This window comes from Cyanistes caeruleus, chromosome Z (genome assembly GCF_971803275.1).
Source record: "Cyanistes caeruleus chromosome Z, bCyaCae1.hap1.1, whole genome shotgun sequence".
Classification (NCBI taxonomy): domain Eukaryota; kingdom Metazoa; phylum Chordata; class Aves; order Passeriformes; family Paridae; genus Cyanistes; species Cyanistes caeruleus.
Genome location: NC_141732.1, coordinates 27293498 through 27320181, shown reverse-complemented (window position 1 = coordinate 27320181; position 26684 = coordinate 27293498). Strand labels below are relative to the sequence as shown.

The following is a 26684-nucleotide window of genomic DNA, read 5'->3' as shown; positions in this document are numbered from 1 at the left end:
TCTCCTACCTGAGCTGGGCGGTGCTTTTGAGCCAGTAATGACAACCGGTGGGAGAACGAAGGGGGCTCTTCTGGCACCGGCACTTGGGGATGCCGTAGGGTGACCTTCAGGGCAGAGCTTGGGCCCCCACAAAGCAAAGCTGAGGTGTAGTGTTCTGGGGCTGCAGCATCGTGTCCAGGGAGGCTACAGTTTACCAGTGACCAGCATGGGACTCAAGGAGATGATCTCCTGCTCTGTAACAGTTTCCTGATCTCTGGAAACTGTTGCCACTGGAGATGAACAGATCACACGGACACAGCTCCAGGTGTGGTGAAAGGAAGAGTTTATTTCTTCTCCCAGGATTTAGAGGTTTCTGACCACGGCCAGGGATTGGATGGTCAGGATAACACTTTCCCAACCGCACTGGCCGTGAGAGATGTCCATCACAAGACGTGTATCAGAAAGAATGGACACATCTCTATGTTTAGAGTTACAGTCCTGGGAAAGTCTTTAGAAAACCATGTGAGCAAGCTCAGAAGCTGAGTTTTCAAGGCGACAGGAAACCATTTCTTCAACACAGGAACAAACTCAGCTTAGATCCAGAGACAGAGAGCCCCAGACAGAGACAAGGTGGTGGGTTTATGGGACAGAACCAGGGTGGAGTTTTAAGGTTGGGGTCTAATAGGAACATAGCAAGGGAGAAACCCCAGGGGCTCAAGCGCAATCTGAACTCCCTGGGCTGCCACCCCACAAGGCCAGCGCAGGAGGGTCCAGGGTGGGGCAATTCCTCCTGGGCTCATCCCCCTAGGCAGATGAGGATGGAATCCACTCTTCCCGGGCTTTAAAGAACCACACCTGTCACTTGTCCAGTGCTTATCTGAAAGTCAATGTTTGCCTCGCTGGGCAGGGAGCAGCTGACACAGAGGGAAACGGCTGGAGAGCACTTCCTTTCAAGCCTTCTGGCTGTTGGCAGAGAAGGGACACAAGTGCCAGGATGAGCAGCAGGGCCCGAGGCCGCTCCGTGCCTGCAGGGAGGGGCGGCTGCCGCTGGGGGCGCCATGGGAAGGGGGCGCCCCCGCGCGGGGCGGGCGGGGCGGGGCAGCCACCAGGGGGCGCCCGGGGCGGGGCGGGGCCCCTCTGTGAGGGGGGAGAGCCTCGGGCGGCTGCGGAGCAGGGCCGAGCCACAGACGGGCCCGGCCGGCCGTCTGTCCGTCCGTCCGCAACAGCGCCAGAGCAACGCACAGCGCCAGGGCAACTCACAGCTTAAGCGCAGCCCGGCGAGCAAGGGAATCTTGCCATGGAGGGCAGGCTTCAGGGCGTTTGATTGCCAGGCCTGCGCTGAGCTGGCAGGGCACAAAGCCTCCTCAAGCACCACTGCCTCCTCTGCAGGCTTCCTGCTCTTCCTTTGCTGACAGGGTCCAGTCAGCCAGGCTGGAGGCAGGCTCGGCTGGTGTTACAAACAGCTGCTGTCCAGAATGAAAAAGACAAAACCCAAAGCAGAGGGAAGGATTGCTTCCCAAGCTGAGTTCCTCACAGGAGGAGGCAGCGTTCCTCTGGTTCCCAGAAAGATGCAGAATTTTGACACGAGTACACTAAGTGCCCCTTACTTTTGTGGCCAGAACCTTGCTATTGCAGGCCAGTGTAGCTCACAATCAATATTCACCCATTCATCCAGAGTCCTCAGCTTGTTGGGATTTTCCCCCCGAGAGCAGCCTGGGAATGCTGCTTGCTGTCCCAGGGCTTCTTCCTTGCAGGAAACTCCAAAGACTCACTTAGGTAACTCCTTTCTGTGTACCTTCATCATGACATTACCCCAAGCTCTTTCCAAGGCTGCAGATTGAAGCCTTCAGCATCTGTGGAATTTTCCATTTCTCCGTTTCCCACAATGCATGAATTCACAGACCCACCTAGAGTGGCTGCTATTGTGATGTCAGCGGCGGGCTGCCACGTCACAGCGCTGTCAAGGGGAAGTTGCCCTGGTGCACGCAAGGCCTCAGCGTCCAGAGCGGCTCTTGGCGTGCTCGTTGCAGGAGGACGCTGTGTTGTGGTGTTCTCAGGCAGCAGTCTGTGCCCTGAAAAGGGAGTCTTTTTTTCTTTGCCTGCTCTTGTAGGAGTCTGTGGACTCGTGCAGGCATCCTTTTCTTTCCCCTGTAGTTGTAGGGTGTGCAGACACGTTACACGTGTGGTGTAGTCTGCACACCTGTGCACGTTTCTTTTGGATTTTTCCCCTATTCTTATACAGTCCGCGGGTTTCTGCGGGTATCCTTTTTTTTTTTTCCCTTCCTTGCACGGTCTGTGCAACAGAGAGTTTTCTCTCTTTTTGTGTTTTGGCCTGCGGACTCGAGCAGCCCTGCTGAAGAGATGGAGCAAGTCCGTAGAGCAGTCGGCAGGGCTTTTTCATCTGTGTCATGCCGCAAACTATTTAGTGGTCTGAGACGTAAGTAGAAGTTGTTCCCTTGGGGCTGCATATTGGAACAAAAGTGCCATAAAGATGCCATAAGGATACATACAAGGGATGTGCCTGTCTAACTGGACCCCCTCAGTGTGCTACAATAGTGAGTGGCTTTGCTCTGAAGGGCCAAAAGCTGAGCACTTTGTGTGTGCTCCTGAACCCTGGGGCTGGGCCTGTGCTGTGTCCAAAGAGATGTGCAAGCGCTGAGAGGCGTTTGGGGGAAGCTTTTCTGAGGAATTGTTTCCAGAAAGCGCAAAAAGGGAAATACTGCATGCAGTTTAGGAAAAAAACCAGTCTAGGAAAGGGAGGAAACAAAAAAGCTGCTTTAGTTGCATGGTGGACAGTGAGCTACAATGGAGGCACTGACTACTAAGGATCAGAGAGTTTTCCAACAGCACCTGGCTCATTTTCCTTTGTCTCCGGCAGGTCGCCTGAAACGTGGAAGGAGTCAAGTCCATGGTTTGGTGAGTGGGAAGGGCACCCTTGGCATTCCTGGTGTCAGAGAATAGTGGAGCAAGCTTTGGGCTTGGTCTGTTGCAGCCTAATGTCAGCCTGGCAGGCCAAATGAAAGTCCATGTCAGTGTCTGCATGGCAGAGACAATGTCTGTCTCTGAAAGACTGGAAGGCAGTTCCTGTTGGCTTCTCCCTAATACTTGAAATCCTGAGGGGAAGCCAGTTGACCAGAACTGAGCAGGGAAATATTCCCTGCTTCTATTCAGACACTTTCACAGCAACTCAAGACTTATGTTGTTACTCCCATCAGCACCAAGACACAACAGCTTTTGCCCCCAGGTGACCTGTGTCTCCGCTTGCTGCTGCTGCCAGCTCTCAGGAGCCAACATCCCTGCTCTTATTGTTTGTTTGTGCTTTTCCCCTGCTCCTTCCCTGCAGGCCCCAACAGGAGAGATTCTTGCCAGTCAGGACTCCTCGGCCCAGGCAAGAAAGGTGGAGCAGCAGCAGAGCAGGGATCAGGTGCAAAGCGCCCTGGAGTTCAGGTGTGTGCTAGGCTTTCTCGCTTTCTGTGATCAGGGCTGGGCATTGCTGGGCTTTCGGAGGCCCAGCGTCAAAGAACAATTTGACTTTGTCATCGTTTGACTGGCTCAGCAGTGCTGGGGGAAGGCAGCCCATGGGCTGGTCTGGCTGCAGCCGACTGAGCTGCAGCATAGCTGCCTCCTGGGACTCGCTCCTCCAAGCTTGACAAGAAGCATTGCAAACTGGAGCAGAGTAGGAGCAAGGGAGCTTCAGGCTGGGCCTAAGGAGAAGCACTGAACCCCAAAGGCAATCATGCAGCAGAAGAAGCCCCTCAGAGAGCTTGTGCACATTTCACCTCTAGAAATTTGGAAGCCCCAGCTAGATGGAGCCTTGAGCAGCCTTTCCAGACGCCGTAGCTGATCCCAGGTGGTTGGAGCTAAAGTCTGGGCTAGAAGCTTCCAGGGATCCCTGCCAGCCTAAACCATGCAGGGATCCTTTGATTATTGGAATTGGATTGGAAGTTCATACCTACCTCCTCCCTCAGAGCCTGAGGGTCGTGGTGAAAATCTTGAGACTTTTCTGAGCTAAGTCTTGTGAAGTATGGTGCAGGACCTAGAGGTGCTTTTGAGCAGCAGCAGTAGAAAGGAAAGTTCTTGCAACTTCCTGAGAGTCTCTGGGGATTCTAGCTGAGCACTGATTCTTGCTCACTTGTCCACCCACCCACTGGAACTTGTCAAGGCCCATTTGGCTGGTCCCTCTTCCTTTTTAAAGAGTGCCAAAACTTAGTGAGCGCTGCTGGCTTAGTTAGCCAAAAACAAATGTCACAATTCTTCTTGCTCACAGAATTCCAGTAATTTAAATGGCAGGATACCTTTCCCTCCTCCAGGATAGTTCTTGTTCAGATCAAATCCCCGCTATGGTTTCTTTCTCATGCTGCTAGAAGCTGGTGTTTTCACCTATGCTCCAGTGCATAGCTTTAGTCTCTTTACCTTGGAGAGTCTCTGGAAAATGAAGTATCTCTAGGTACCCTATGAATGGCATTAAACATTGACGAGTCAGCCAGGAGAACACTGTGTTCTGTCCCCCTGCAGAGTGACTTGGAAGTGCAGATGAGCTCAGGGCTCTTTGCTTGTTGCACTAGTGAAAGCAAGAGTAATTGTGGCTGTCCTCATCTGGACTTAGCAAGCCTGACTTAGCCAAAGAACTTTTGCAAGTGCAGTAGCCAGTGTATCAGAGAGGAGCGTAAGGCCTAGCAGGCAGGAAGCTCTTCAGCTGAGAGATCCTGAGCTTTCTGGAAGTGTTTCTGTGGTTTCTGGAAGCTTGTTGACTTCCTCAGTGGTGACTCTTTCACCTGCAGGAATGACAAAGAGCGATGCTGCTCTAGCCAGGCCATTCCAGCATTCTCTTGAGGTGGATCTAGAGGGCTGTTGCAAGTCCCTGAGGATGCCCTATTTGGGACATCGTATGTAGTCGTGGTTTTGCAAGGAGGCTGTGTTGCTATGAAAGGCTTGTTTGTGTGTGCCCCTGCTGTAGATGGAAGGAGTTGGCTGCATTTGGGAGAAACTGCCCCTCCTCACTGGAGAGGGCGTTTGAAGTGGCAGCAGAGCCAGAGGAGGAATCACAGCTGCAGAGAGATCTGCGGAAAGAAGAGGTTCCTCAGGCAGTGCCAAAGGTATGCTCACCTTATTCCTAGGCAGCACCTGTGGGAGAGGGAGCTGCCCTTGGCAAGACTGCCCCAAATGTTGCTTCTGGCAGCAAGCTAAGCCCGAGACTGTGGTGTTTTTCTTCTTGAAAAATGGTGCCCCCCGCAGTTCCAGGTTTGCCGCCCTCAGCGGCCAGCTCACAGGCATCTGGAAAAGCTGCTCCAGGAGTTCTCTCGCCAAGGGCACATCCTGTCCCAGGTGTGCAGCGAGAAGGCAGCGCTGGCACAAGAGAACGCTGCCCTGCAAGCCCGACTGGCAGCCACGGAGCGGGAGCTACGAGGCCTTTCGGAGCAGCTGGGAGAGGCCAGGTAAAGGCAGGGAGGAGACCCTGGGCAGGACATTATGGAAGACATTTCTGAGCTAACGCTTGTGAAGTATGGTGCAGGACCTAGAGGTGCTTTTGAGCAGCAGCAGTAGAAAGGAAAGTTCTTGCAACTTCCTGTGTGTCTCTGGGGATTTTAGCTGAGCACTGATTCTTGCTCACTTGTCCACCCACCCACTGGATCTTGTCAAGGCCCATTTGGCTGGTCCCTCTTCCTTTTTAAAGAGTGCCAAAACTTAGTGAGCACTGCTGGCTTAGTTAGCTAAAAGCAATTCTTGCAATTGTTCTTGTTCACAGAATTCCAGTAATTTAAATGGCAGGATACCTTTCCCTCCTCCAGGATAGTTCTTCTTCCGATCAAATCCTAGCTCTGGTTTCTTTCTCATGCTGCTAGAAGCTGGTGTTTTCACCTATGCTCCAGTGCATAGCTTTAGTCTCTTTACCTTGGAGAGTCTCTGGAAAATGAAGTATCTCTAGGTACCCTATGAATGGCATTAAACATTGACGAGTCAGTCAGGAGAACACTGTGTTCTGTCCCCCTGCAGAGTGACTTGGAAGTGCAGATGAGCTCAGGGCTGTGAGCAGAGGCTGGGCTTTTGTTCCTTGGCGGAGACTTTGTGGGCACAGCCACCCTTGTGGGATATGGGAGGCAAAGGCAATTTGAGCTTTGGCTGCTGAGATCAAACTCAGCTGGCCTTTCTGAGCAGGGCTAAGTCATGGGGAAAGGCTGGCCAACCACCTGGAGGGGCCTGCTTTGCTATTTGAAGTGGTAGAAATAGTCTTGGATCTGAATTTCCATGCCAGCCATTTTCCATCCTCAGGTGTCGGGGCCTCAAGGCACATCTTCCTAGAAAATGTGTTTGTGTGTGCCAGGAACAATTTCTCTTCTTTCCCACAACTTGTAGGTCAGAGAAGCAGAGCTTGGAATGCAGCCTGTTGGAGGCTCAGCAGCAGGTATTGGAGCTGGAGATCACCAGGAGCCACCTGGAAGGCCAAGTTCGCACAGCCATGCAGGCCAAGGAGGTGATACTTGGTGAGAGCCTCGTGCGCTTTGTGTCTGGCGATGGCCCTGCCTAGTGCAGTTGCTGTGAAGGCAGCTCTGTGCGCAGGGCTTCCAAGGAGTGAAGGAGCTGGGAACAGGTCCCTCCTTGGCTAAAACGGAAAGGGCTTAAGGTCAGCAGAGTCTCTGAGTGTTGTTCATGCTTGCAGAGGATGTGAGGGGCCTTCGTCGGGAGCTGCAAGCTCTAAGATCTCTCAGCCAGCAGCAACTGGAAGAAATGGCTCAGCAGCTCCGCTCTGCAGAAGAGCAGTTCAGCCAGGGTCTGAGACTATGGCAATCTGCTCAGGAAGATGAAAAGAGGAAGCTCCTGCAAGAACAGGTAGGAAACAATATGCACCTGAATTTTTCAGGCAAGCGTGGTGGGCTGGCATAGGAGAATAGCAGCCTGAGTATGTGACACGGTGGCAAGGCTCTACTGTAGGCCAGATGTTGCTGGGCCAGGCAGCAGAGGGCTTCAAGGGCTCAGAGTTGAGGGGCTGAGAATGGCCAGAGGGATCTGCTGGGACACTGAATGCAGCCACGGTTTCAGGGTGTGAATAAGCCATGGTCTCCTGGAGGCTGGGTGCTGCCCACACAAAGCATGGCAGCAGAGAAGGAGCAGGATGTTTCCAATGCCCTCGTGCCATGCAGCAGTCTGCTGACCTTGCTGCCAACTGCAGTCCCAGCAACTGGGTTCCTTGCTTTCTGTCCTTCCACGGTGGAAGAGGACAGAGGTCTTCCCTTTGGCCTTGAAGCACTCTCAGCAGGCCCCATGTTGCTGGTATTTCAGCTGGTGGCCTGTCTTGTGATTAAGGCATGGGGGTGCTGGCCTTGTCGTCATCCTGCAGTCCACCTGCAGCTTTTCCTTGATCAAAGGGCAGGGGGACATTGAGAACACAGCCTCTGAGAAGAGGCAAAAATCCTGAGGAGGGAGGGGCCTGATCAAACAGGCAGCCGTCAAAGTGGCAAAGGAAGGTGGCATCTCCTTTCCTTCCACTTGCTGACCCTCCTCCTAAGTTTCTCGTTAGGTCAGGAGTTGTGGCGGGCACAAAGCCACTACTGTGGACTCTTTAGTAGGAGGGTTGTGGGTATGATGCAACTTGCCTTGTTTTCTCTGGGGAGAATGGCTGGGCCTTCATCTGGAAGCGTCTCTTCCTCTCATCAGGAAAGGCAGCTGGAACAACAGCGTTTGGAGGCTTGGGAGCAGCTGGAGCAAAGGGAGAACCTGGTGGCAGAGGTACAGAGGGAGCAGGAGAAAAGGTTGCTTGAGATGAAGCAGGAAGTTGCCATCTCGCAAGCAGAACAAGAAGAGATAAGAACTAGAGCCAGCCAAGAGGCAACGCGTGTGCAAAGAGAGTTTCTGTGTTGTTTTGGGCTCCTCTGGGCTCCTTGTGGGCACTGCTTTCCTGGACACTGTCTGGGTGGCATCCCTTAGCTGTCCCTAGTTCAACAAGAGAAAAAGAGCAAAATGCTTTTGGGAAAGTGTGAGCACATCAACCTTGCTTGCCACACAAGTGTTGTGTGGGAAGTTTAATGCCATCTTCTCTTTGTTCCTGTGCAGCTGCAGCACCAGGAGGCTACTCTCTTGCGAAGGGTGCACCAGCTGCAGCGAAAGCTTAATCATAGGCAGCGGGAGGTAGAGCTGCTGAGGCAGGAGCTGGAGGAACAGCAGGAAGATTGGCAGGTGAGCCTGACTAGGCAGGTAGCAGAGGGAAGGGCAGTAATGAGGACGTGAAGTTTGCATGTCAGGAAAGGGGAGGCAAGGACTACTGCAGGCACTGGGAGCACAGAGCGTGACAGGCTCCAGCGCTGAGCAGCAGGAAGAAGAGTTAGGATGGAAGGGCTGGAGCTGGGTAGAGAAGCTGAAGGAAGTGCTTCTGAATGGAAGGTCTTTGGAGACTGGGAAAGGAGAAACCTGAGCGTGGTTGGATGCCACCTGCCACTTGATGGCAGGTGCTAGTAAGAATTTTCTTGACCAAATATCCAGGACGAGCTGCAGGCAGTGGTGCAGGAAGCTCAGTGGAAGATGAAGGCAATGGAGGAGAGGCGCAAGGAGGAAATGAAAAGGATGCAGCAGATGCTGCAGTACAGGCTGGCAGAGCAAGAGCAGGTGAGTGAAAGAGCAGTAGGCAGTGCAGTCATGCAACAAGTGGTCTCTGCCCTTCTCACCTTTCTCCTGCAGAGCAGCAGGAGGATGGAGGCCATGCCTCTGGCTGCCATGTGCTGTGCTCTCCATTGCAGCTGCTCAGAAGGACACTTCCTGGGCTGCTGAATCTCAGCTGCTGCCCTGGGCAGCAGGGCTAGTGCTTTGGCTGTGGGCCAGCAATGCTCAGAATGTATTTCTGCCGGCCTCCTAGTGCTCGCTTTCTTTTTGGGGCTTTCTTCAGGTCAACATGGTGACCCACATGGATTCTGAACAAGTTGTCCCTGTCCATGGTGAATGCAGTCCTCAGGACAGGGTGAAATTGAAACTTGTTCTTTCCCTTCCACAGTCTCTACTCGGGCTGACTGACAAGCTGTAGTCTGTGCCTGCTTGGTGGGGTTGGACTTGAGCGGGAAGAGTTGAGAGCTCAGCTTGCAGCCTAACACAAGTGTTGTTCCTAAGGGCTTGCCTTTGATATGCGCTCTCTGGGGCATCTCTGCCAGCCACCTTTGTGACACCAACCAATTTCTTGTTCCAGATGGACGTGGGCGCTGCAGCAGCATCTTCCAAAGGAGCCTTCCCTCCGCAGCCTGAAAACCTGAGCAGGAGCAGTTCGTCCCGCCCAAGGCAGGAGTCAGAGCAGCGGAAAGAGAAGCACTGCCTGAAGCTGCTGAGTACGTCCTGTACATCCTTTGTCCAAACAAGCTGTGTATTATAGTGTGTGTGCCTGCTGTACTACAGCATATTCCTCCTCATTCTGGTGTCCGACAGACATTCTGGATTCCCTACAGAAGTCCTTGTGGTACTCAGAGGCAGCCAGGGAGCACTTTGGGCCATTCCTTTTGCCTTAGAGGGCAGCTGGGAGCGGGTGGCAACTGATGGTTGCGACCTAGCAAATGACCCAGGGAACATGTGTGTGTGCTAGTCTGGCTAAATGGATCCTAACTGTTGGCGTCCTAGATTGCCTCTCGACTCCTTTCTTGTCACCAGTAATTGGAGACCAAACACTTCAGAGAAATTGCTTGGCTGTGTGGCTGCTTTCATACTGGTGTTGTTTTGATGACTGTTAGGACTTTTCCTCCTGCAGTTGGTTTTGTTAAGAATTCTATATTTTGGTTAGCCCAACCTCCTTGAAAAGGGTATCAGGGTATCAGCAGAAATAGGAGAGGAAGAGGTCTTTTCAGTAGGCCCCAGAAGTTAAAATACCATATTCTTAGAAGAATCCTTCGGAGTCAGAGAGGAAGAGGTGTTTTCCAAGTGCACAAAAAGAAGAAAAACAGGAGACTTTTTTTTTACAATCCCTCTTTGATATTTTACTTGTATGCTTAGGAAGATGCATCAAAGAGACAATGCATCTATGTGGCACAGTGAGATCCAAGTGCCCTGCAGGCAGTTCTCAGGAGGAAGGCTGCAGCCCCTCTGCTGCACGTTCCCCTGGTACCGGCCACTTTGTCACGGCTAATGCCCGGCCCGTCAATACTCCTGGAGAGCCAAGCCCTGGCCTCAATCCCTGCTCGGATCATGCTCTAGGAAAGCACACCATGGCCTTGGTGACTCTGCAGTACAGCCAAGTTGCTTCTTGCATGTAATATCTGCCAGGGCAGCGCTGTCAGAGAATAACAGGTTGGGTACTGAACAGAGCCCAGTTTACTCAGAGTCTGCTGTCAACTGTTGGGACAAAAGGGGCATTGATCCAGTCCTGTGTGGGTCTGGACTCAGTGGCAGTCATGGTCTGTCTTGAGTGGGGCACCAGCTTGTAATGGGACTCAGTCTGACTCTGGCTTCTTCACAGTGGTTGTCTGTGGCCATTGGTGGGCTTTGCCAAGCTTTTTGTCCTACCTGCCCTGCCACTGATGGCTGGTGTGACTGCAGAGGCTGGAGCCTTCCTGAGCTGTGAGGATTTAGCTGCCTCCCCATTGGCACAGCTTTGCCTGGACTTGTGAAAGAATCAGCGTCTCACTTGGGCAGCAGTCTGTGCCACGGCAGCGCCTGAGGAGCGGCGCTGTCCTTGTTACCCATCTCCACTGTGCCCATTTGGGAAGATGGGGCATGTGGGTGGTGCTGAAGAGGCCGAGTCCAGTGCTAGAGACTGCTGCACCCCAGGCTGAAGACAAGTACTTGTATTTCTTCACTGCCCATGGGAAATGGGCAAAGTCATCTTCAGAACTTAGCCTGCTCAGCAATGAAGAGGATCCTAATTCTTCCAGCCATTGTTCTTGGTTATAGCATGAGCTGCTGTTCTTGACAAGTGGCAAGGCATTCTTTAGGCAAAATGCTGAGAGGTAGACAAGGTCCCCTACGCTCCTGGAATTCACGTTGCAATATTCTTTCTGCTCGGCAAAAAGCAGCTGTTGGTAAAAATTCATCCCAGATCCCAGAGTGTATTTAGTCTTTGGAAGTAGGAAATCTTTTGCTGAATCTTACAAGAGAGTGTGCATTCCCAAGGAAATGAAGGCTCCTGATTTTTCAGCTCTCCTTCTGATTTGTAAATGACAGCTACTTGCCTTGGTGCCTGTTGTTTTCTGATGTTGGTCTGCTCTGATGCTTTCTCCATGGGCTTAGTTTCCTCTCAAGGTAACCCTTCAAAGGAGCGTGGAGAATCAGACTCTGTGCAGGCCATGTGTGCTACAGAGCTGCCTGCCTTGCTGGGGCTGCTGCTGCTGTTGTTCTTGTTGCCAACCGACCATAAATTGCTCAGAGTCCCGAGAGTGGAGCTGAGTTTCAGATCTCCTGCAAGTCGGTATCTCTCCTTTGAAGTTTGTTCTTGTGTTTTGTTTCTTTCAGGGAGCGTTGTGAGCGTGGGAGATCCAGAGAAGAAATACACTGGATGGGAACTTATTGGTAGTGGGTGAGTGCAGCCAAGCTTACTTGTGCATGGGCCAGGTATTTTGCTGGTGCAATATCAAGTGGGAAGTCAGGCCAGCTGCAAGCATCTTCACAGCCCGGCTTTAGATTGTCCCTGTCTCACTACTGATCACAAGGCATCATCCAAGGTAACTGGATGCTGGCAATTTCTTGCCTGCCTCGAGGAGGAGGACCTGGAAGGCCTCCTATCCCTCAAGCGTGTGGCACCACTTGGCTGCTTTTCCTAGGAGACATGGTTTTGTATGATTCAAAGTAATATGGCCACACTGATGAAGGAAAACTGAGAGAGCAGCTTCCCACATGATAGCTGTCAGATAACTGCTGTCGGTGGCATTTCTTTCCAGTCTTTGGCTGAAAACAATATTCAGTGCTCAGGACAATAAGGAAGGCTGCGTGGTGCTGCCTGAGTTTGGCAGATAGAATGAAAAGAGAGTGGTGAGAAGGCCCAGCAGGTCTCTCTGTTCCATTGCCTGGAAAGACACACACACAGGCACAAAAAGGAAGAAGGGAAGAATACCCCCACATCCATAATCTAGTGTGTACATTTGGGATTTGTAGCAGCTCTTTTCCTCCCTGTTGGATGGAGCTTTTCACTTGAACATGGTGCATGCAGAGGGCTGCTGGGCTGCTGGGCTACTGGCACAAGAGTAGACAAACCATGGTGTTTTACAGACACTCCGGGCAGCAGAGAGCTCCTGCCTGGGCTGCCTTTCACTTCTCAGCACTGAACAGCTTCTCTGTTCTTGCCACTCTTCTGTTTCTAGGGGTTTTGGAACCGTTTATAAGGCCTTTGACACTGCCACAGGACAAGCGGTAAGTGCCAACAGCCCTCGCAGATTCTGCTGCTCTGGAGTGCTTTCCCTTGCAATGTGACCTGTGGCCAGAGCTTTGGGCCACCTGTCCTTGCTGCAAAGGCTGTCCTGCAGAAGCAGCCTACCTAGAGGCAGCCTGCAGAATGCATTTTGGACAGACTTTGTCTTGCATCCTGAATGGATGCAGGGATGGTGGTGGTGTGTTTCAGAGAAGGACACGCTAGTCCAAACTTACTGGATAAATATGCATAGAGTGATTGATGGCAACAGCCATCATTCTGGCCCAATTCCTCTTAAGCCCAGGTTCTGACACAGATGGGATCGCCCATTATCTTCCATCATGTGGTTTAGTTTGTAAATATAATACAAGATCTAAGGAAGGAGAGATTTTGTCTGGACACGGTTTTGCATTTCAGTCCTAGGGAACGTGGCCCACACACAGACACACACACACGGGTCAATGAGGAGAAGTCAATGATGAGCCTTAAATAATACAACCTTGTGTTGGTTCTGTGTCAGTGACATTCCATTACAGGGATGCTGTTTGTCCTGAACAGGCATGGTGGTGTCTTGGAGAGCCGCACTGCTCTTTGGGGTTAAAAGTTCAGAGTCCTGACTTCTCATTTCTGGCTCCCAGCACATACAACTCCATCTTCCTGATAGTTCCTTATCCACCTGCAGTGCTGTGCTCAGGAACTGTGCTCGGAGGGAGGTCTACGAGGAATCCAAAAGCCCTAAACCATGCCTATAACATGGGGGGTTTCTGCCACAGAAAGAAGTATTGCTTTTTAAACCCACTAAATAATTACAAGTCTAAACCATGTTCAAGAATGTTCTTCAGAGATGCAAAATCCAAACTATAAAAGTTAGGGAAGTTTTGAGAAAACTCAACTTTACTTTCAGTTGCCTTGGAGTTCTTTTTTGGACAGCATTTTCTCCATAATGTAGCTGTGCATTTACATTGGGGCACAATCAAGAATGGCAGCCGGTTCTGAAACAGTGAGTGGTCAGTCCCTAGAAATGATAGCATATTTCCAGCCATTTCAATTTCTTTTCACAGAAGCAGAATTGCTTTTGGCTTACAAAACGTGTGTAAATGATAATAGTGGTGAGAAACCAAGTCTATTTGAGAAGGCTGTGGGTGCAGAGAGTGTTGTTAGCGCCTTGTGGTTGATGCTTTAGAGTCCCTTTTTCCCGAGGTGACAAGGCATCGTGGCCCATGAGCACAAGGAGAAAGAGGCTCTTGTAATGTCTGTACCTAATGGCTTTCAACGTCATTGCAGGTGGCTGTAAAGGAACTTGATCTCCAGCACCAGGGCTGCGAGGACGTATTGAAAGAAATCCTGGTCATGAGGGAATACAAGAACCCAAATATTGTCACCTACCTTGAAAGGTAAGTACTTCTGGGATTTTTCTGGGAATGCTCCTTGCCATACTCACAAGGCAAAGGTTTAAAAGGTCTTTACTTGCTGGCAGAAAATGCATCTTTCCATTAACATCAAGCCACTCCTGGGCCAGGCATGGGAGGAGATTGCATTTTGTCCCCAGGAATGATTCCCGGCATAAATAACTTGAAGATTGTTCTCAGAAACCTGGCTCTCTTCCTAAGCCAGCAGCCTGCACATTCACTCACTTCATGCCCTTATGAGGACATGGTTTTTCCTGAGTTTTGCAGGAGAAGTGCTGAGAAAGCATGACAGAAATGATTTCCCTTGCACTGTTCCCACCATTTTCCATTGCCTTGCATTCCAAAAGACTAGGCTAGGGGACACATGGTTTGCCAGGTCTGAAATTGTTTTTCCCCTTTGTGACTGTCCTTTATGCACCGTTTTCCAAAGGGTGTTTTGCAGTGCTGCACACTCGCCTGCCCTGGGTAAAAGCTGTGAAATCTGTTCCCTTGTTGCTGGAGTTAATGGTGCAATTGGTATATGAAGATAATGAAGCAGCTGCTGGCATGTGTCCACTTCCAGATTTATCTGGGCCATCACAAATGTGTCTTTTTCCCCTGCTTGCCGCCTAAGCTGTCTCCTTTTCCACAGATGTGCCTTCCTCATTCAGACACAGATTGCAAGCACTGGATTGCCTAGGTGGAGATGGTCTTGATTTTATTCCATCTTCATTTACCAGCGACCTGGAAACAAAACTCAGCTGTAACCCTTCCTTCCATACAGCAGTTTAGCTGTGCACATTCATCTCCACGCTCTTGTTTTCATCTTCCAGCTACCTTCTGAATGAGATTCTCCTGCTGGTCTTGGAGTATATGGACGGAGGCTCTTTAGCTAAGGTGATCCACATGGGAACGATGGCTGTAGGACACATAGCAACGGTCTGCCGGGAGGTAAGGGATCCTGCTTGTGCTTGCCATGGCTTGGCATGGCTTGTCCTTGGAAGGTGCTGCTAAGTGAGTGATTCCATGTTCAGAGCTTTCTTTCTGCATTGCTCTTTTACGCTTCAGAGAAGCAAGAGCATCTGGACTGAACTGCCTGCCTGTGGCCCTGCCTGTACTGCAGTCTTCTTTACACTTACCTACTGCTGTTGAACTCTCTGTCTCTTTTGCAGTTTTATTTTCTGTTCTGTGCTTTGCCCCTCCAAGCCTTTGCCCAGAACCTTTCTGCATTGCCTTCTTTGCCTGTAAGTGCAAAGGGGCTGATGTCTGAGTTTTAAACCTATGGCAAAGCCAAAGAGAGACTCATCTCTCACAGGTCTGGCTGTGCCAAAGGATGGCATGGCCCCCACCATGGTGCTTGCTGCTGAAAACTGACAAAAGATCTCCTTCTGAGTCTGCTGTCAAGGCAGCCTTATAACCCTTGTCCTCCAGTCTCCCAGCTGACAGTGATCCCCTTGGTACCCAAGGCAGGGACTTCTCCTCTTTTGGCAAACCGTTGCTTGTCCTCCGGATGGGGAAAGCACATCAGCTGCAGCAGCACTCATTCCCACTGGCTTTGCAGGGGACAGTCTCGAGCAAGGACTGATGTTTCCCCCTCAGCAACTAATATGTCTTCCCTTGGAATGATCGTGCTCTCCTAGAGTTGAAGCAGCAAGCTCTTCCTCTTGCCACCACTCACTGCTCCTTTGAGATCTGTGAATTTTCAGGAGCAGTTTCCTTTGGCATGTGATGCAATCAGATCAGGCTAACTTTTGGCTTCCCGTTTCTTTTTTCTCTCCCAGTGCCTGCAAGGCCTGGCCTTCCTTCATGCCAACGACGTGATCCACAGAGACATCAAAAGTGACAATATACTTCTGGGCCTGGATGGCTCTGTCAAGTTGGGTGGGTATTCTTGGCCAGGTGCAGCGCTGCGGGGAGGTGGTGTGGGGCTGCTTTTGAGTGGCTGCCAGCTGCTGCTGAGAGTGCACGCAGCACTCCTGCAAGCTCAGGGCACTGCTGCAAGGTGCTAAGAGGTGTAGAGAGCAACAAGGTGTCAAGGTTGGCTTGTACATGCTCACTCCAGAGGGAGAGAAGTTCAGTCTAAAGCTTCAGGTGAATGAGGAAAAGCCACGGTGTGAATGGTTTGGGTTTGCTAAGTGGACAGTTCCCCATATGCATGGCTGCAGCCCTGAGGCTGCACAAGAGCACAGCTCCTTTTCCACCTTGATTCAGCATTGCATTCTGAGACTTAGACTGAGGAACATTTTTCCTTGGTTTCCTCTTTGAAGCAGTGTTTGTTTGTCTCCTCAGCTGATTTTGGCCTCTGTGCTGTGCTCAGCCCTGAGCAGAGTAAACCGAGGTGTATGGCCGGGACCACTCGCTGGATGGCACCCGAGGTTGTCAGGAGAGAGCCATACGGCCCCAAAGTGGACATCTGGTCCCTTGGGATTGTGGGAATAGAAATGGCCATAGGAGAGGCTCCGTATACTTGGAAAACCAGTGCTATGGTAAGGTGCAAATAAGCCCACATGCCAGTGGCCTTCTGCTCTGTCTCCATTAGACACAATCCCATTCCCACGGCTTGGACAGCTTCCAAGAAGGCCCACTTCTAAAATGTCCCTGGGGCCCACGTAAGCTGTCAAGGCAAGAGCTGCTGGATGTTGGAATAGCTGAGGCAGCCCTGGGGCCTTTTTCTTTTGGGAGAGAAGGCTCATCTCTCACCATTTGCTAGGCAAGAAATTGCCACTGCAGACTGGGCCTTCAAATATGGGGTCTAGGTGGGTACTTAAGGATATGAAAGAATCACGTAGAGTCTGTTTCCTTCTTCCTCAGGCTAAGTATCTGATAGGCACACAAGGAGTTCCAGATCTGGACAAGCTAAGCCTACATCCCAGCTTGTGTGAATTTCTGGAACGTTGCCTGCAGATGGATGTGGACAAGAGAGGCTCTGCCAAGGAACTTCTGGAGGTACAGTGCAGAGTGGCTGCAGGCCAAAGAGTGTTCCCTGTCAGGGTTTGCTCCTGGGCCGAGCTCCAGGGCATCAGATGGGCCCCCCTCATCTTAATCTCCAGTCTGGTTGCTTTTCACATGAAAACCAAGTAGGATCCAAGACTACTTCAGGTTAGAAGGGACTGCTGAAGGTCATCTAGTCCAAGGCCCCTGCCACTGGCAAGGATATCTTCAAGTAGATCAAGTTGCTCAGAGCCCCAGCCAAGCTGACCTTGAATGTTGCCAGGATTGGGGCACCTGCCAGCTCTCTGGGCAACCTGTGCCAGTGTTTCAGCACTCTCCTGCTAAAGACTTTCTTCCTTAGAGTCAATCTGAATCAACTCTCTTAGTTTAAAACCATTTCCCCTTGGCTCTTGCAATTGGCCCTGCTAATAGATGTGTCCTCATATTTTTAGAAGCCCCTTCAAATATTGAAAGGTCTCCTTGCAGATTGCCCTTCTCCAGGCTAAACAAGCCCATTTCTCACAGCCGTTGCTCAGAGGAGAACTCTCAACTTCTCGTCATTTCTGAGGCCCTCTTTTGCTCTCGGGTGCTGTTTTCAGGTTTACCTGCTAGCCAAGGAACTGAAGTATCGCAGTGCTGGGGACAGAGGCCCGCAGTGGGGTTTGGAGATCCCAATGAAAGCAGTCCCTGCCAAGCGCTTCTAGGCTGATCTGTGGGAAGGCAGGGGCTGTGGGGGCTGAGGGTGAGCCTCACAGGGGACCCAGCTTGTCCCTCCTGGCCCACTCTTAGGGGTTTCTGCCAGCCAAACAGGGAGAGCTGAGCAGCATTTGTGCCAGCCCCATGTGCTGCCTGGCCCGGTCACGTAGATGAGAAGCGCTGCGGCTTTGCTGCCAGGTTTTGGCAGATGGGGAGCTGCTGAGCGGGCCACTTCCTCGGCTGTCCCTGCTGTGGAGGAAGATGCCAGAACTGAGTCCATCTGTGCTCTGCCACTTGTATCTGTGTGTTTCTGGACACTAGAGGAAACCAGCTTGACCCTGTTATAAATGAAAATGCTAGACTTGCCAGTACATCAGGCAATATAGCCAATTTATTAATTGGTTTGATAAAAGCTGAGCAAGTTTTTACGATGCGCTGGGTGCGTTGAGTTCCTCTACCCTAAGCAATGCACAAATTCAGGTCTCCAAAGCTCGTCTCTTATGCCTTTCTAGGCACTTCACTTCCTCAAATCCTCACTTATTTTATACTTGGTTTTCCCTCCTAATCAGTGGTTGTGGTTCTTGAACATCTGTTGGGGAGCTGGTCCGAGACGGTCTTCTGCTGTGTCCGTAGTCTCTCATCTTTCTCTTAAAATATTGTTTTCTATTAGCAGTTTGTTTAACTAAGCGTATGTTTTGTTAGTCAGAATGTATTTTGCAAGCTTTCTTTCAGTCATTTTCCAACTCAAAGCTAACTTCTCTAAAAATAGCTTCATAGGCTCTTTCTTTAGTTATTACAAAACTCAAAATGTTCCAAAGCATGTTTCAAAATGCTTTTCTAGAGCTTTTTAGCTCCTGTTGGTCTTATTTCCCTTTTTTTAAGTGATTACAAGTTTTCCTTCAAACTAGTTTATACAAAGATACAAGGTAGTTTAAAGTTTAATATTTGGTTGTTAGAACAAGCTGTTATCTAAGAGCTGATTGTTATATAATTATTTTGTTCAACTTTACTTCCATGCTTTATTTTAGCTAATTTTCAAACCACTTCTTAGTAATAATCCCATGGTCTCTGTATTGCTCGCAGACACACAGACATGGGTGAGTGTCACCATTAGATTGACACAAATCTCCACTTAATTTCTCACAACCCTGTTAGAAGCTCAGCTGGGAAAACAATGGTTCCTCTTTCCTTTGCCTTTTTTCATTTGGTTTCTTTTGTTTCTTTTTCCCTCTGGGCAGCATCCATTTCTCAGATTAGCCGAGCCTCTCTCCAGCCTCTTCTGACAACCCCATGGCTGTCATCCCGGCAGCAAAGTAATGCAGGAAGCAGAGGGGATGACGAGGACCACCTGAGCACTTGGAGAACAGAGCCTCTGAGACCAGGCAGAAATCCTGAGGAGCCAGGGGCCAGGAAACAGGCAGCCATCAGAGCAGGAAAGGAAGGTGGCATCTCCTTTTCTCCCATCTGCTGATCCTCCTTCTAAATTTCTGGTAAGGACACAGGTGCTGGAGAGCACAAAGTCACTATTAATGTGCCCTTTTCAGCTGGTGGGGTGTTGTGTGGGGCATGAAGCTTCCACTCTTTCTTTGGGGAGCTTGTCTGGGACTTCATCTGCAAGTGTCTTCCTCCCCCCACCAGGCCTGTGAGATGGAATGTCAGCATGTGGAGGTGCAGGAGCAGCCGCTGCTGCAAGGAGAAAACTTCCTGGCAGATGTAGAGAGGGAGCAGGAGAGATGGAGCAGGAAGTTGGCACCTTGCAAGCTGAACAAGAAGACACATGAAGCAGGGCCAGTCAAGAGTCAAAAGGTATGAAAAGAGAGTTTGTGTGTTGTTTTGGACCCCTCTGGGCTCCTTCAGGGCACTGCTTCTCTGGACACTGTCTGTCTGTCTGTCTGTCTGTCTGTATGGGATTGTCTCTTAACTGGTCCTTGGTCAACAGTGCTGGAGAGACCTTTGTGCCATGAGGGACAGGGCCTCTCAGGTGAGAGGCTGCCAGGGTGCAGATGTGAGGAAGGCACGAATGCTGTTGCTGGCCTGAAAAGAATGGGAAGGCCAGAGCTGTCTCTCAGAAGCAGGGAGATCCCCCAGGAAGCCACCTGGCAGAGCCAGGCTGGAGATGTGGGAGATCTGGTTTTACTTCCCCTCTTCTTTCAACAGGTCACATGGCCCCTGCCACAAAAATCTCCACTCCGAGTGCTTTTCAAATGAAAATGTAGGAAACTCACAGCAAAGCAATTGAGGAAGCTGAGGACATGACCAGGAACACTTCAGGATTACTTTCTCCAATGCCAGCTAGCAGCAGACTCGCAATAAAAATCCTAGAAACTCGCAAGCCACTTGCAAGATTCCTTTCCTTGTCTCCCACGCAATATGGCTCTACATTCACTTCTGAATTCTTTCTTAAATGTCCCTCCTGTGGGTGTTCTGGTATGGTTTGGAATTGGGAACAGTGTCCTTCCTTTATCAACTCCAGCCTACCCTGCCTTTGGAATATGGCCATTGGCCAGGTTTTCCCCAGCCATGGACTTGTGGATGAGGCAGAAAGTGCAATTGCATTTCCAGCCAGAAAGCAATGAAGAGCATGGCACAAAAACCTCTCAAACATTCCCCCCTTTTTGTTTTTAAATATAAAAGCAGTATCTGTCATCCTGTCTCCTGGCCCTTTGGAGACAGGGTGACGAAAAGGGCACTTGGACCTTCCACCTAACCCTACAGGCCTAGTCCCTTTCAGCCAGTGATACCTCTTTGTTGGGGGTTAGGTGTCCTATTTTTTAGTTCTAGCTTGCCCATGGAATTTTTACCCATTAGTTGCAAGGACAACCTAACTGTGGGTACTTGGTGGGTGACAAAAGAGTTTGGCCAGGCCCAGAGGGGGAAGGGGGCAGGAAAAAGGAGGGTGGGGACAGTTTGGAGGGCTTTCTTCAGCTTCGGAGAAGGAAACTTTGGGTGCAGAGCTGCTGCGGTGGGGAGAAGGGAATTTTGCCATCACCCAGATGGAGCTGCTGCTTCTTCTCCTTCTTCCCTCTTTGTTGGTGGCCTCGCACCCCCCTCTCCTGCCGGGACGTGTGGCAGTGCCAGGCACCACCACGGAGGTCCTGATACATCTCAGCCACCAGCCCAGGATCTCTGCTCATCCCTGCTGTTCCAGCCGACTGTTCCTCAGAGCCCTGCAGGAGCACCGGCACTGCCCGCCCGAGGGGTTTGTGAAACAAAGCCTCTCCTCCATCCCTTCCCATCTCAGCCGAGAAAGCTGTCCCGGGGTCCCTGGTTCTGTTTTCTTGCTAATGCTGTAGTTATTGTTGTTTGCCTGGTTATACTAGTAAAGAACTGTAATTCCTATCCCCAGATCTCTGCCTGAAGGCTCCTTGATTTCAGAATTAAAATAATTCGAAGGGAAGGGGGCTATATTTGTTCATTGCAAGGGAGGCTCCTGCCCTCCCTAGCAGACACCTGTATTCTAAAACAGGGACACTCCCCAAGAAGAAAAGACCAAATTAAGCCTGCCACTTGTCCAGGGCTAACAAGAATTATCTGTCAAATGGTCTGGATAGAAATCTAGATAGATTGATTTTTAAGTTTTTAGGATTGTTCATTCTTCTATTTAGTTGACTAGATAGACATTTCTCCATTTGTTACTTAAGATTCATTAGCATTCTTAAAGATTTATTAGGATTATTAGATTATTATGATGATTAGATTATTTGAATATTACATTATTAGGTTATTAGCTTCTTAGATTATTATTGTTAGATTATTAGATTCGATTACTAGCGACATTTCTCAATTTGTTAGTTGAGATTCATTAGCTTTCTTAAAGATTTATTAGGATTGTTAGATTATTATGATGATTAGATTATCTGATTATTAGATTATTAGGTTATTAGGTTATTGTTATCATTAGATTATTAGATTAGATTATTAGATTATTATTGTTCGATTCTTATCAGTCAATGTAAGAGCTTTGGTGTTGTTCGTTAAGCTCCATCTTTTGTTCTCTTGTTTTCATGAAGACAAAAGCTGTCTTTCTCATTAAAGCAAAGTTTGTTCCATTTTGTCTTTTTGTCTGTCTGAAATCACTCCAGCAATGTCTGTTCCATTTGTTTGGTGTTGCAAACACGCTATTGGCCCTGAGAAGGATCTGGGCACGTGCATCCTCCCACAGGCCCAGCCCCTTCCCCAGCTGGCAGGACTTCCAAAGGTGTGTCCCCATGGTGCCAGTGAAATCATGGTGGGCTTTCATCCTTGGATTCCTAAAAACCTCAGCTTGCAGTGAAAAGGGAGGCTTTGTTTAATTCAATGAATTGCATCTATGTGAGTGGGCTTGTCTCATTATACTTGGAGGGATAAAAGCCGGGGGTTTGAGTACTTTTGGTCGCCAAGCAACGCAGCTTTGTTCCATTTTGCTGGACAGATGGACTTGGCCACCTTCAAGGACTTTTCCAACCTCTGCCATTCTATAAAATTAACATCCACGTGCATTAACATCTGTCATCTATAAAACCTGAGATTGGCATTTGCATGTGGAATTGTTTGTTGTTGTTGTTTTTGTTGCTTAGAAGTTGTTCATTGTAGAATTGTACTGGTTGTGGTTTTTTGTGTGTTCCAATTGAATGTTTAATTGTCATAAGCATTATCCCTCTTTTTGTAGTCCCTTACTCATTTGTTTGTTGCCATTGATGCATTGTTTGTAAGTTTAATAATCTCTTTTAAGTTTGTTACTTTCAAAGTTTTCCAAGCAAATCCCCTCACCAGCAGCATCTTAGAAAGAATTTTTAACCTGCCCCGGAAGAGTTGTAACTTGACACCAGGGCAACGGTGCATACTAATGAGGAACTTTCCCTCCAAAACCTCAGTTACCCCAAGGACAGCAAACTGTTGGAGGAGAAGATGTTACCAGCACCAATCAACAACAACTACAGGGGTGGGACTGCCAGCAACAAGCTGAGGGGACAGAGATTATAAAAGGACCTGTGAAGTTTGAAGAGCTGCCCTTTAACTGTGGATTAGCTGCAGCTGAGGACCTGACACTGCACACTTCGGTCTACATCTCTTTTAGAGACTTTTTTATATAAATTTGAGTGCAGATTAGCAGCATTCACTGCAGTGCCGCCGAGTTCTTGCTTTGGGACCAAAACCCCGGTTCGGCCAAAGGATTCCTCAATCCTCAGACCTGGGACTTTTATAAAATTTATTTTCTTTTTACTCCCTCACCCATTATCCCTTCCTCCCCTTTTCTTTTTTCCCTTAATAAACACCCTAGTTTATTTGAACCCCCAAAGTTGTGTCTTTTTCCTCACACATCCAAGAAAGCAGCAGCTCACTTTCGGTTTCTCTTTCAAAGACCAGCCTCCCGCTCTGGGCCTCCACCAACCTCCTTAGATCAAGCAAAGCGGGAGTGAACATTATCCTCTCACTTCTCACAGCTTTGGTATTTGCACCAAAGGAGCAGGAAACTCGCTCCTTTATCTAGCCCAGCAAATGGCATGGCCTGGCAAGGTCTTGGGAGCAGGGGCTGGGGAGAATGGAGAGGAGACGAGGGAGGGGGGAACTACCAGGCTGGTGCTGGGATGCTGACAGAAGCTTGCTCTTGTCTGACGGAGCCGCTGCAGGTGGGATTTGGAGCCTTCAAAGCATCTGCTTTGCACTGGGCCTTGTTACAGCTGTCCCCGGGGTTTGATGCTGTGTGTGTGCAACAAGCAGGCTGGGAAGGAAGCAAGATTTGCTTTTGCCTAACATGAGGCAGGAAAGCAGTAAAACAGGCTCTGTTTTGCCCTGTCTGGGACCTAAGTAGTAAAACAAGGTGGAAGGCCATTAGTGTGAATTTCTTTTTCTATCATACATTGAGCTGTGTCTGTGTGAATCATTTAGTGTCCAACAGCGACAATCCCTTTTAAAATCTGACCTGTTATTTGTAGATTTGTGGACTTCTAGTTTCTAGCCCATAGGCTTTCATGATCTTGTTTCCTCAACTACATGCAGAGATTAGTGTGCATGTAGATTAACTGAATGCTTGCAGTCTGGCATTTCATGCTTTCCCAGATACTGTAACACATTTCAGCTCTCAGCTTAATATTAGGTTATTTCAAGAGGAGCCCTAGTGCAGGCACTGTTACTGGTGACATGGCAGGATTCTGTGAAGTATTGCTAGCATAAGCAAATTCATTGGTTTTTAAGTCAGGAGGAAACCTAACAGTCAACAAGATGGTTCCTCCAGGCCAGAGGCTGTAAGATTTCTTCAATGTTTTCCTGTTTGCCTGTTTTCCACTGCTTCAACTCTTCCACTTGTCATGGAATTCAAAGAAGTGTATTTTTCCTAGAGACATTTCCTGGAGAGCAGACTGAAAGAAATGAAGGTTCAAAAGCTTCTGTTACTCCTCAACTCCCAGTTTTCCTTCTCCCTAGGAAAGATGGTTGGGCCATATGTTTTTCAGCAGCCCAGCCATAAAGTCTTTGGCATTCCTCACCTTCGTCAGCACAGTGGTAGATATATATTTCCTATGTGATAAGGATGATGGAAACCAGAGCATAAGCATGCAGGAAGGTTTTCTCCATCCTCACACTTGGCAAGTGTGAAACAACAGGATGGGAACACGGGAAGACCTCATCAATGGAATATCCTGCAGGCAGGTCAGAGGTTAAAAAACAAACAAGAAGGGAGCCTGAAATATCAATTGTTGGCAAGAAAGTTTGAATACTAAACCACATGAATATGCATGAGCCTCAGGAATGATACAGTATAAAGATAACACTGTTTCAAATCTACAGCATGCTCTCTGGCGAACCGGCCAGAGACACCTTAGTGCTGGATACTTTTGTCCCTTTTCTTATCCCTCATTAAACTTACTAAAAATTCTAAAGTGTGAACTTTGTTTTTCACAATCTCCAGTATTATTCTGCCACACAACACTACTTTGGAGTTAGAATTGTGAAAAACAAAGTTCACTCTTTAAAATTTTGAAGTTTAATACGGGATAAAAAGGGACAATATCAAGCGCTGGGGTGTTTTTGGCAATTGGCCAAAGAACACATCATTAGCTTAAAACAGTGTTCTCTAGATACTATTCCACTGATGGGGGTACATGCATATTCATAAGTTTATACATTATTCAAACATTCTTGTGAGGTTTTGATGTTTCAGGAACTCTTCTGTTTGCTTTTAACCTCTGACTTGTCTATATGACATCCTGTAGATTAAGTATAAATATATATTTTATTTCTTCCTGTGATTCCATCCTGTTGCTTCCCACTCCCTGATAACGAGAAGAAGTCAATAAATTCTTCTCTGGTGCTCTGTTTTTTGTCACTGTTATCTTATTACTTGGAGAGGCCTGCCTGCAGATGTGAGAAACAACATCATTGTTTTACACCATTCTCTGGGTTCATTACATAACTGCATTTTAACATTTCATAGTCTCCATTTTAATATTTTGCTAAGGCCTAGGATATAATATCTATTTATCACACTACTATTTATATAAACTTTATATAAATAAATATAAATAAACAAACATAAATTAAGTAGAAATAAACTGATAGATTATATTATACTAACAAGCAGTTAAATTAAAGGAATATTCATATCTAGGAATTGTAAATTGTACTATATCAAAATACTTGTGATTATTAACAACATGCAAAAGCTAATACATAAATGCAAGAGCCAATATTATATTGTCATTTATAACAGAATTTACATGGATATATTAGGACCCAAGAAGGCTGAAGATAGAAAATTGTTATTTGAAGTAAACTGTTATGGAACTCTCAGGAAATGAAATGAAGTGGAGCTGCAGAGCATTTAACATACAATACTCATCCTAATACTTGTGAAAGCCAATATCACAATATGGATTTATAACACTCTGTCATCAAAGTCCCTCCACAGAATCAGCAGTCAGTTATATTAAGTTCCTTACTTAACCTTTCCCCTAATTTTACAAACAGGTTCTTTCTTAATTTTGAGATATCTATTTCTCTGTTTAACTGCTGTTTAAGCTTTGTATACAGGACCCGACGTGAGGTTAATACAGGGCTAGATTGCTATGCTGGCTTTGTCTTTTTTCTTGACAGTTTTTCCTTTACCAAATCTTGGACTTTTCCCTTAATGGCAAATGTGAAACAAATCCATTTTTCTCTTTTTGGACATTTGTTTGCCAAGCTGTTACCACTTGTTCTTAGATTTTCTGTAATCTAATACTTTTTCCCATTTCTGCATACAAGTATTTCATTTTGGTGGCACATAACAGTGACTGTTGACATGGGTGTGAGGAATAAAATAGGAACTCTGGTGGTTTTTCATGCAAAGCTTTCGGAAGCATTTGTAACATGGCTTTGCCAGTGTCTTGAAAGGGAAAAGGCAAAGTACAAGTGACAGAAGAAGGAATAACAGAGGTTGGGTATGGCTTATACCCTCCCCTCCCCTCCCCTCCCTATGGGGCTGCAGCCCATAGCAGCTGTACAGGATCTTTTTGGTGCCGACTACAGCGGCCAACCCGGTCTTGCCCTCTAGTTCCTCCTTACTTCTTTTCTTTTGCAATTTCCAGGCAAATTGCTTTTGACACCTCTTAACCATAGTTTCTCACCATTCCTCAGGTATTTCCCATTCAACAGACATTAGTAATTCCCATCCACAAAGCAAAGTTATTATTTCAATTGTTCTCAATAGATTTGGCACAATACAATACTTCATGCAATGAGAGGAGCTTTAACTTTGTGAACTACAATACTAAGTTTTCCACAATTTAACTCAGCTAGTATGTTTAGTATTGGCATGATTCAGACAGGGTGTATGGGATGGCACTTAAGGAAGTTGTAATTCCATCCCCTGCTTTATATAAGTCACAGGTTAAAGGCAGAACATGAGGATCTCTTGACTGAAACAGTCCGGTCTTCCTGTCTAAAGTAGAAGTATTCCTCCCCAAGGTGGGTATTGAAGGAGTCTCAGAACTTGTCTAGGTGGCACTTGAAACTACTGACATAAACTAAGCCTTACTTCCCAGATAGGCAGGATTTTTTGTACATTCCTTGGATCATTTGGATTGGCCTAGCTCATTACCACCAAGTCCCCACTTAAGACTCAATTTGGTATCACCCGGCTTAGATGTTACAATCCCTTCCTCAGCTTCCTTCACTGCTCCTTTGATTTTACTGGTGTGGCATGGATTTGCCCTCTTGCTTTGGTGCAGACTGCTGTCTCAGTTATCAGTAGTACTTGGAAGGACTTCTTAATAGCACAGGACAGTGAAAACATCACATCAGGATTTTTTATTGGCATTGTCTAAAACATTTGCGTTTTTTATAAAAAGCTTAACAGTAAACGTAGAGGCAATTTTTTCTTTTTGTGAGCTATAATTAGTTAAACAAGAAAGGCCAGGCTAGTGTTG

The 26684-nt window shown here is 48.2% G+C and overlaps 1 protein-coding gene and 1 long non-coding RNA gene across 2 annotated transcripts; one reads left to right on the top strand and one right to left on the bottom strand.

Annotated features, from left to right (window-relative positions):
* Positions 1 to 305: 305 nt before the first annotated feature.
* Positions 306 to 1282, bottom strand: LOC147648251 (uncharacterized). The gene is made up of 2 exons (XR_015280472.1): positions 1240 to 1282; positions 306 to 942 (listed from the first exon to the last, which is right to left on the bottom strand). It is a non-coding gene; the product is annotated as an uncharacterized LOC147648251 (long non-coding RNA).
* Positions 1091 to 19633, top strand: LOC147648250 (uncharacterized). Its single transcript, XM_086867980.1, has 21 exons — positions 1091 to 2416; positions 2858 to 2895; positions 3323 to 3426; positions 4937 to 5075; positions 5215 to 5414; positions 6334 to 6461; positions 6638 to 6807; positions 7633 to 7704; positions 8029 to 8151; positions 8455 to 8577; positions 9149 to 9284; positions 11395 to 11458; positions 12240 to 12288; positions 13571 to 13680; positions 14508 to 14625; positions 15456 to 15555; positions 15964 to 16160; positions 16486 to 16620; positions 18540 to 18791; positions 18940 to 19107; positions 19459 to 19633. The coding sequence occupies exons 1-19, from the start codon at positions 2341 to 2343 to the stop codon at positions 18582 to 18584; spliced, it is 2127 nt and encodes a 708-aa protein (XP_086724106.1). The 5' UTR covers positions 1091 to 2340; the 3' UTR covers positions 18585 to 18791; positions 18940 to 19107; positions 19459 to 19633.
* Positions 19634 to 26684: the final 7051 nt, after the last annotated feature.

What these genes read in the sequence shown, in the direction of transcription:
- LOC147648250 (XM_086867980.1), top strand. Translation starts at nt 2,341, where the DNA reads ATGGAGCAAGTCCGTAGAGCAGTCGGCAGGGCTTTTTCATCTGTGTCA. An exon ending in GGGAGAACCTGGTGGCAGAG is followed by an intron (nt 7,705 to 8,028) that starts GTACAGAGGGAG and finishes GTTCCTGTGCAG; the next exon opens with CTGCAGCACCAGGAGGCTAC. An exon ending in ATTGTCACCTACCTTGAAAG is followed by an intron (nt 13,681 to 14,507) that starts GTAAGTACTTCT and finishes TTCATCTTCCAG; the next exon opens with CTACCTTCTGAATGAGATTC.